Here is an 8,602-nt window from a genome sequence, read left to right as displayed (position 1 = left end):
GATATGGGGTTTGATCTGGGATAGGGTTTGTGGTTGGTAATCTCTTTGAGTTTTCTCTGTTGTTTTTTGGTTGAGGTTTTTCTCTGTTGTAGATGTTGTTTACAGTTATGACATATGTGGCTCAATGGTAATGTGTATGACATATGCTTGTGGATAATTTTTTGATTCATAATTTTTTAGGTGATTTAATCTACCTAAATTTTTTTATTGTGAAGCAATGGATCCCTGTGGTTCTTCCTCTCGTAGAAATGCCCCAAAGTTTTCAATCCCTATAATTCTGGGAGATTTTAACATGAGATTGCCAAAGGTTTTTTATGAAAGTAAGAAAAACGAAATTAAGAATGAGGTGCAGCTGACTGATCCTATGGGAAACTGTTTGAAGTTGAAAGTTTTGGTGGGGCCGTCTGAAGGGATTCTTTTTGAGGCTATTCCTATATTGGTTTCATTTTATGGTCTTCAAAAAGATCATGATATGGTTTTCATACATGAAGGGGGGAATAGGTTCAAAGTTGAAATTTATGATGAAAATAAAAAGCATTTCCCGTATCCAAATCATAGTGAAAAAGGGAAGAACAAAACACCAACCCATTCCCCTTCTCCAAAACCCCCAACCCCAGAGGTTATATACTTGAGTTCTGACAATGATGAAGAGGATGTGGCTGTGGCTGAGGAAGAGCTTGTTCATGAGGAGGAGGTTATGGCTGAGGAAGAGGTTGTGGCTGCTGAAGAGGTTGTGGCTGCTGAAGAGGTTGTGGCTGCGGAAGAAGTTGCTGCACCTGGCCAACCTCAAAATGGAATTCAAACCTTTGAGAAGAATGTGACTAGTTCTCTTGCTGGTGGTGGTCAGACTGTGGTAAGCATCGATGTTTGTATTTTTTAGATAGATGCTTGTAGTATATGTATATGTCTCTCTAATGCAACTTTTTACTTTATTTTTTTCAGGCATTGCCACGGTCATATGTCCGTGGCCACCTTAGAGAGAACTGGCAATCTGTTTTATTGAAGAATGAAGGGGATGAAGAGTGGTACATTTGCAAGCTCTGTTGGAGGAAGAGGAATGGAAGAATTACTGATTGCCATCTTGGCGATGGGTTTTACAAGTTTGTCACTGACAACTCTTTAGCCGAACACGACCGGCTGTTTTTCAGAACTGTTAATGGGTCCAATAACATTCTGCATGTTAGGATTGAGCGCCATAATGGCAATGGTGCCAATGGCAATTAGATTAGTAGTTGTGTGGCCATGATTTCATGTTGAGGACAAATGATGTTTTCTATTGCACTGCGCTTAAAATAAGTTTTATATTTTACTGCTTATGCTTATGCTTAGTATTTGTTTTGTAGTTTAAGAAATGGCCTCCCAATCATTTACTTCCCCTAGATCTGGAAATTTTGTTAATGATGGAAGGCGTTGCAAGTGTGGTGTTTATCCGACCCTTAAGACGTCATGGACTAAGTTCAACTATGGGCGCACTTTTTATCAATGCCCTACTGGGGTAAATAAACTAAACCTAAACTAATTGGTGTGAAATATACTGTGTTATTCCTAATTCTTGATCTTAGTTTAAGTTCAATGTATAGGGGTGCAATTATTTTGATTGGGCTGAAGGTCCTACTCAAGCTGTGGATGAAGTACCTCAAATGAACCATTCTACTGTGAGTAATTCACAAAGTAACAAGGAGACCACTGCTGCTCAGATTGAGGAAGCCACTTTTAAAGTTTTGCTAGCTGATGCAAGGAGGAGGGAGGAAGCTTATGAGCAGGTTATTAGGGGCACTTGGGTGTTTGTTTTGGTTTGTATTGTGCTTGTGATTGTTGCAATAGCTTTTGCAAGCAAAATGGGTTAAGTTTAAGTGTCTGAAATGTAGTACGTATTTAAGACTTGAAACTTATATGTTTTGTTGCAATAGCTTTTGGTTCCATGTTTCTACGTAGCTTATATGTCTTTATGTAATGATCTACATTTGGCCCAGAACCATAATTTATGCTATCATGAAGTTTAGTATGGAAACATGAAACATGAAATGTTATGTTTTTTTTTTTGAAAAAAGAAGTGAAGTAAGTATGATTATGTATACGCATGATTATTCTATCATGAAGTTTAGTATGGAAACATGAAACATGAAATGTATACGAATGAAATGTATACGCATGAGCCAAAAACAACTCATTGCGAGATCATTAGTGGATTAATGCATCTAATTAAGTAAAATCAAATAGACACCAAAACCAAATGGCAAGATCAAGATCAGATTTGTCCGAAAATAAAGTTAAAGGATTCCAACATCCAAGCAAAGATCAGATCAGAAAATAATGGCACACAGGCCAACGTTGTCCAAGAGCAAGATTAATAATTAAACATGCACAAAATCATGGGGGCGGGCATTTTAGACAGAATTCCAAACAACATGCACAAAAGCTAAACCGCAGCTTTCTCCCCATCCTCAAAACATGCTAAGCTTTGCAAAGGCAGGTTCAATTCTTCCTAGTGAACATGGACTTCACCAGGGTCCCATAATTGTCAAAGGACTTCCTTATCAACACATCCTGCATTTCGTTGAACGGGTGGAGAGCAAGCTGCAATGCCAGTGTCAAACGAGTCCCATTGTTAACCTGCAAAAAATACATACATTGATCACAGTTCTGTACCCAGTTCATAAAGTCTCAGAGCACAATTGTTAAAGTTTCAGAAAAGTAAGAAAACTGAAGATTGTAACCACATCTTCTACTGTCCTTCATCCAAGATGCGACCCAAATGCCACAATCATTTCTACAAAATTCATCATGAAAGTGATACAAAAAGTTAGAAGTGGTTAAAATGAAACAAAAAGTTAGAAGTGAGAGGCACTTACGAATTAGCTCTCTGCGCTGGTAATCCCTGGGGTATGACAACCCTAAACTGGGAGCAACATGGCCTTGGAGTTGTTTCAAGCTGGTAGAATGTGCTGTCCCTGAGCATGACCTCCATGTAGAGTGCCTGAATGAATGCAGAGTGAATTAGTGTAGCTTTAATGATAAACACATGTAGCTGAACCACAGCGGATAAGACAAAAAAAAAATAGATGTGAAGACTTACAACTAGCTTTGCATCTGTTATCCTATACTGTAGCCTATCAGATTGAGGGAACGAGTCTAATAGGACTACTTCTTGATTCTCAAAGTCAAACACAATCAAGTACCAGTGCTCGTTGTTGTCATTCATCGGCACAAACACCTAACATAATGTCAAAAAATGCATACATTGATAGTTAGAGTTTTATTTACATTGACATAGGTAGATAGAAGTCATAGGTAACAAACTTTTGTCAAGACTTCTATCTTTCCCATGAAGCTTCTTTGCTGATGGATAGTCATGCTTCGGGGATGGGTTGTCCAACCAAGGATGTATTGCTGTCAAATAAGAAAAGGCAGACAATTAATGCATGGAATAATATAACATTAACTAACTAACATATTTCTACTACAGAGGGAAAACTTACTGAGAAGTAAGTAGGCAAGAACCAAGTGGTTTGATTCTTGTTGAAGGCTCTTTCAGTGTATGTCAACATGCAGGCAGTCAAGTTTATGATTTCTTGGTCAACACTCTTTTTGGGCTTCAGGAATTGCATAATGCGGCGAGTACCATCAACATTATTCAGGATTGGTTTGATGATTGTCTCCTTGCTGTGTTTAACAATAATAAAGATTAATAATTATTAAAAATAAAATACTAAAAGATATATATTGTAGATATATATTGTATAAGAAAAATTATTAAACTAATCTACTATCTACCTGTCTGCACTTCCAGCAGTACACCTCTTAAAGATATAGCAAGCCACAGCAGCCTCCATGTAGCTTAGGGACTCTGTCACAGCAGGTCCAAACAAGCTAAGCAGCCACTGATTCAAACACAAATAAATTATAAATAAAGTAGTCAATGTCTGCTAAAATGCTAAAATTAAAATAAATAATAGTCATTCACATATGGAGAGAGTCATAAAGAACTTACAGAGGGAATATATAATGGATCAATTGGAGGGACTGGAGTGCACAAAGGAGTGTTGTCATTTGGTTTTGATGAAGGAGTTGCTGTCTTGGTGGGATCCATGTCATTTGGCTTAAAGGAAGGGGTAGCTGTCTTGGTGCCTAGTGGAACAGGGTGTATGGTTTGAAACTCAGATGGAGAGAACAGCTTCTTCACCAGTCCACTTACATCTGTGGGTTTAGCTTTCTCATTTGTTGGGTTGGTCTTCAAGAATTTGTGAAGGATTTCTTCAGTAGCTGCAGTTCGGAGAGAGTACTTTGGGGTGATAACATATTCAGTTCCTACTGAAATTGGTTTCTCTGGTGTGGCTGTATGAGAACTTATGGTGTTTTGGCTGCACCAAGCATTTGCTAAGAACCCAACAACATGCATGAGCTTGTTGACATCTTCCTTCAATCCAGTCACTGTATTTAGAACATCCTGCACAGGGTTGTCAGAAATAATGAGAAAAGTTATTGCAAGGTGGGCATAAATAATGAGAAAAGTTAAAACTGAAATCAGAGTCACAGTCAGACATCATTATGAGAAAGAAATGCCACCACTTTCATTCTCTCTCACTCACTCTTTATCACAGAAGGTTTTTTTGAAGTTGTCAGCAAAGGACAAATAATTAAATTAAACACTAAACACATGGTAAGGTAATAGAGGTTGGTGCCATAAAGGTTTCCAAGTACTGTGAAAAGGAAGTCATTTGTATATGACAAAAAATGTGAAGACAGAAAAGTCAGGAAGAAGAATCTTCTTCACAAGTAAATGACAAACAAGACACATCACATGATAAAGAACAAATAAGCCAGGTAGGGTCCTTTTAAACCAAAGTCAGATACTGCACACACATGGGAGTTTCCTTTTAGGCCTTCCTTTTCCTTTTCCTTTTATACCAACAATCACTTTATAGGAAAAAACAAACAAACAAACCCGAAACCCTACAAAATCACTTTCACATGGGAGTTTCCTTCTATACCAACAATCACTTTCAAAACCCTAAATAAACCCCCCTTTTGACCTTGAATAAAAAAAAACCATTTTGACTTCGCATTTGACTTAATAGTAAAATACATTTGTCAACTTCAGTGGAAGAAGATAATGAAAAGATATGGCAGATTTGTCGTAGATTTGTTGGTTTATGACAAAATCAGAATCAGAAATAAGGAAAATATTTGTGCCAAAAACCTCAACCGAAACCCTAAAAAACCATAACAACAGAAATCCTACAAATCTAAACTTGAACATACCTTTTCATTGGGGCTTTCCTTCCCTGTACAGACCTCAGGCCTAAGCAGTGGGTGTTCATCATGGTCGATACCTTTTCCTTTCACCTCATGACGGCTTCACGAACCATGTCATGCAAAAAGAAAAAAAAAATACAAGTTAGAATCCACTATCACATGACGATGTATTTCAAAGAAAACAAAACCACCTTAGTAGCGAACAAACCTGGAAGATATGGTGATGATGGACGGTATCTTCCTTGGCCTGACAGAATGGATGGAAAGGGTTGGGTGGGTGCGAGACTTCAAAGGAGAGGTGATCGAGTCAACATCTCGAGTCCTTCTCTTCCTCGTGGTCATTCTCCGAGGGGTTTTTCCTCTTCCAGTCATGTCTTCGCCGGCGATGATGGGTTTTGTGGTGGTGGGTTTTCCGGTGGGTTTTGCGGTGAGGATTGGGTGTCAAAACGTCTAGACTCGAGTCTAGAGAAGCTTTATATAGCCTCATCACGCTAGCTGGCATGGTTGAGGCCAAACGACGGCTTGGCTGATGATTTCTCACTAAAATGAAGTGGGTCAAGTGTAAATTGCTATTGAAAATTGAAAATAAACTCCAACTCCATAAACCTTTCCACTTCTTCTTCTGATTGATTTGATTGTACCCTATGCCGCCTGTTGCACTCATGACTTCCCGCGTTCCAACACATTGAATCTGACATTTTTAGCCAAAAGTAGGGGCAAACTGGTCATTTCCGGTGTTGATATAGGGGCATAATGGATATTCTGGGACAAAAAAGTAGGGGCATACTCGTTATAATAGGCCATTTAATAGGGGCGAAATCGCCCACCTGCGTGAAATAATAGGGGTATACTCGTGATTCGAGGGTCACGTTTGAACAGCTCATAATGACCTTTACACTTTTCTTTTTTAAATAATTTTTGTCTTCAAAATGTGATTTCTTCCAAAATTGATTTAAAAACCCACTTAATTAGGGCTGCAAAATCTGTGCATCACTTAAATGGTTTAAAATCCCACTTGATTATATAAAAAATCTCTGCCTCAATTATTTGATTTAAAAACCCACTTAAATATATTAAAAAATTTCGATATTAATACTAAATACTAAAGAGTATTTTGAAAGTATACATAATGCATAAAACGTAAATACAACTTTTGATTTTTAAAAATAAAAAAAATACAAAATTTGTAAACTAGTAAAATATTAATGCACTGAATTTTCAATACCCATAAAATAAATGAATTGAATATGTAAATTTGTTCAAATTTAAAAAAAATAAATGAATGCACACTCGATTCGGTCCACCTACGCCATCGGGAACCCTAATCAGTCACTAAAGGTTAGCCTTGGTGGAAGGTAGCCCTAAGAGAATGAGATTAGGGATGCACGCCGCTCTCGACCTAAGTATAAGAACTCACGGATGCACACTCGATTCGGTCCACCTACGCCATCGGGAACCCTAATTAGTCACTAAAGGTTAGCCTTGGTGGAAGGTAGCCCTAAGAGAGTGAGATTAGGGATGCACACCGCTCTTGACCTAAGTATAAGAACTCACGGATGCACACTCGATTCGGTCCACCTACCCCATCGGGAACCCTAATCAGTCACTAAAGGTTAGCCTTGGTGGAAGGTAGCCCTAAGAGAGTGAGATTAGGGATGCACGCCGCTCTTGACCTAAGTATAAGAACTCACGGATGCACACTCGATTCGGTCCACCTACGCCATCGGGTACCCTAATCAGTCACTAAAGGTTAGCCTTGGTGGAAGGTAGCCCTAAGAGAGTGAGATTAGGGATGCACGCCCCTCTCGACCTAAGTATAAGAACTCACGGATGCACACTCGATTCGGTCCACCTACGCCATCGGGAACCCTAATCAGTCACTAAAGGTTAGCCTTGGTGGAAGGTAGCCCTAAGAGAGTGAGATTAGGGATGCACGCCGCTCTTGACCTAAGTATAAGAACTCACGGATGCACACTCGATTCGGTCCACCTACGCCATCGAGAACCCTAATTAGTCACTAAAGGTTAGCCTTGGTGTAAGGTAGCCCTAAGAGAGTGAGATTAGGGATGCACGCCCCTCTCGACCTAAGTATAAGAACTCACAGATGCACACTCGATTCGGTCCACCTACGCCATCGGGAACCCTAATCAGTCACTAAAGGTTAGCCTTGGTGGAAAGTAGCCCTAAGAGAGTGAGATTAGGGATGCACGCCGCTCTTGACCTAAGTATAAGAACTCACGGATGCACACTCGATTCGGTCCACCTACCCCATCGGGAACCATAATCAGTCACTAAAGGTTAGCCTTGGTGGAAGGTAGCCCTAAGAGAGTGAGATTAGGGATGCACGCCGCTCTTGACCTAAGTATAAGAACTCACGGATGCACACTCGATTCGGTCCACCTACGCCATCGGGTACCCTAATCAGTCACTAAAGGTTAGCCCTAAGAGAGTGAGATTAGGGATGCACGCCGCTCTTGACCTAAGTATAAGAACTCACGGATGCACACTCGATTCGGTCCACCTACGCCATCGGGTACCCTAATCAGTCACTAAAGGTTAGCCTTGGTGGAAGGTAGCCCTAAGAGAGTGAGATTAGGGATGCACGCCCCTCTCGACCTAAGTATAAGAACTCACGGATGCACACTCGATTCGGTCCACCTACGCCATCGGGTACCCTAATCAGTCACTAAAGGTTAGCCCTAAGAGAGTGAGATTAGGGATGCACGCCGCTCTTGACCTAAGTATAAGAACTCACGGATGCACACTCGATTCGGTCCACCTACGCCATCGGGTACCCTAATCAGTCACTAAAGGTTAGCCTTGGTGGAAGGTAGCCCTAAGAGAGTGAGATTAGGGATGCACGCCCCTCTCGACCTAAGTATAAGAACTCACGGATGCACACTCGATTCGGTCCACCTACGCCATCGGGTACCCTAATCAGTCACTAAAGGTTAGCCTTGGTGGAAGGTAGCCCTAAGAGAGTGAGATTAGGGATGCACGCCGCTCTTGACCTAAGTATAAGAACTCACGGATGCACACTCGATTCGGTCCACCTACGCCATCGGGTACCCTAATCAGTCACTAAAGGTTAGCCCTAAGAGAGTGAGATTAGGGATGCACGCCGCTCTTGACCTAAGTATAAGAACTCACGGATGCACACTCGATTCGGTCCACCTACGCCATCGGGTACCCTAATCAGTCACTAAAGGTTAGCCTTGGTGGAAGGTAGCCCTAAGAGAGTGAGATTAGGGATGCACGCCCCTCTCGACCTAAGTATAAGAACTCACGGATGCACACTCGATTCGGTCCACCTACGCCATCGGGAACCCTAATCAGTCACTAAAGG

The 8,602-nt window shown here is 40.7% G+C and overlaps 1 protein-coding gene across 1 annotated transcript; it reads right to left on the bottom strand.

Annotated features, from left to right (window-relative positions):
* Nucleotides 1–2,475: 2,475 nt before the first annotated feature.
* LOC130732292 (uncharacterized) lies at nucleotides 2,476–4,718 on the bottom strand. Its single transcript, XM_057584373.1, has 9 exons — nucleotides 4,658–4,718; nucleotides 3,992–4,518; nucleotides 3,775–3,881; nucleotides 3,480–3,663; nucleotides 3,301–3,390; nucleotides 3,077–3,214; nucleotides 2,853–2,977; nucleotides 2,674–2,770; nucleotides 2,476–2,613 (listed from the first exon to the last, which is right to left on the bottom strand). The coding sequence occupies exons 1-9, from the start codon at nucleotides 4,716–4,718 to the stop codon at nucleotides 2,476–2,478; spliced, it is 1,467 nt and encodes a 488-aa protein (XP_057440356.1).
* Between the last annotated feature and the right edge of the window lie 3,884 nt (nucleotides 4,719–8,602).

The sequence above is a fragment of the Lotus japonicus genome, chromosome 1 (assembly GCF_012489685.1).
Source record: "Lotus japonicus ecotype B-129 chromosome 1, LjGifu_v1.2".
Classification (NCBI taxonomy): domain Eukaryota; kingdom Viridiplantae; phylum Streptophyta; class Magnoliopsida; order Fabales; family Fabaceae; genus Lotus; species Lotus japonicus.
Note: the sequence above shows the minus strand (reverse complement) of the source record. Positions and strands in the feature narration are given on the sequence as shown.

Bases quoted from the DNA above. Each gene is read 5' to 3' on its own strand.
- LOC130732292 (XM_057584373.1), bottom strand. From the start codon at position 4,718: ATGACTTCCTTTTCACAGTACTTGGAAACCTTTATGGCACCAACCTCT. The intron at 3,215-3,300 runs GTTTGTTACCTA...ACATTATGTTAG, and splicing joins AGATAGAAGTCTTGACAAAA to GTGTTTGTGCCGATGAATGA. The intron at 2,978-3,076 runs GTAAGTCTTCAC...GCATTCATTCAG, and splicing joins TAACAGATGCAAAGCTAGTT to GCACTCTACATGGAGGTCAT.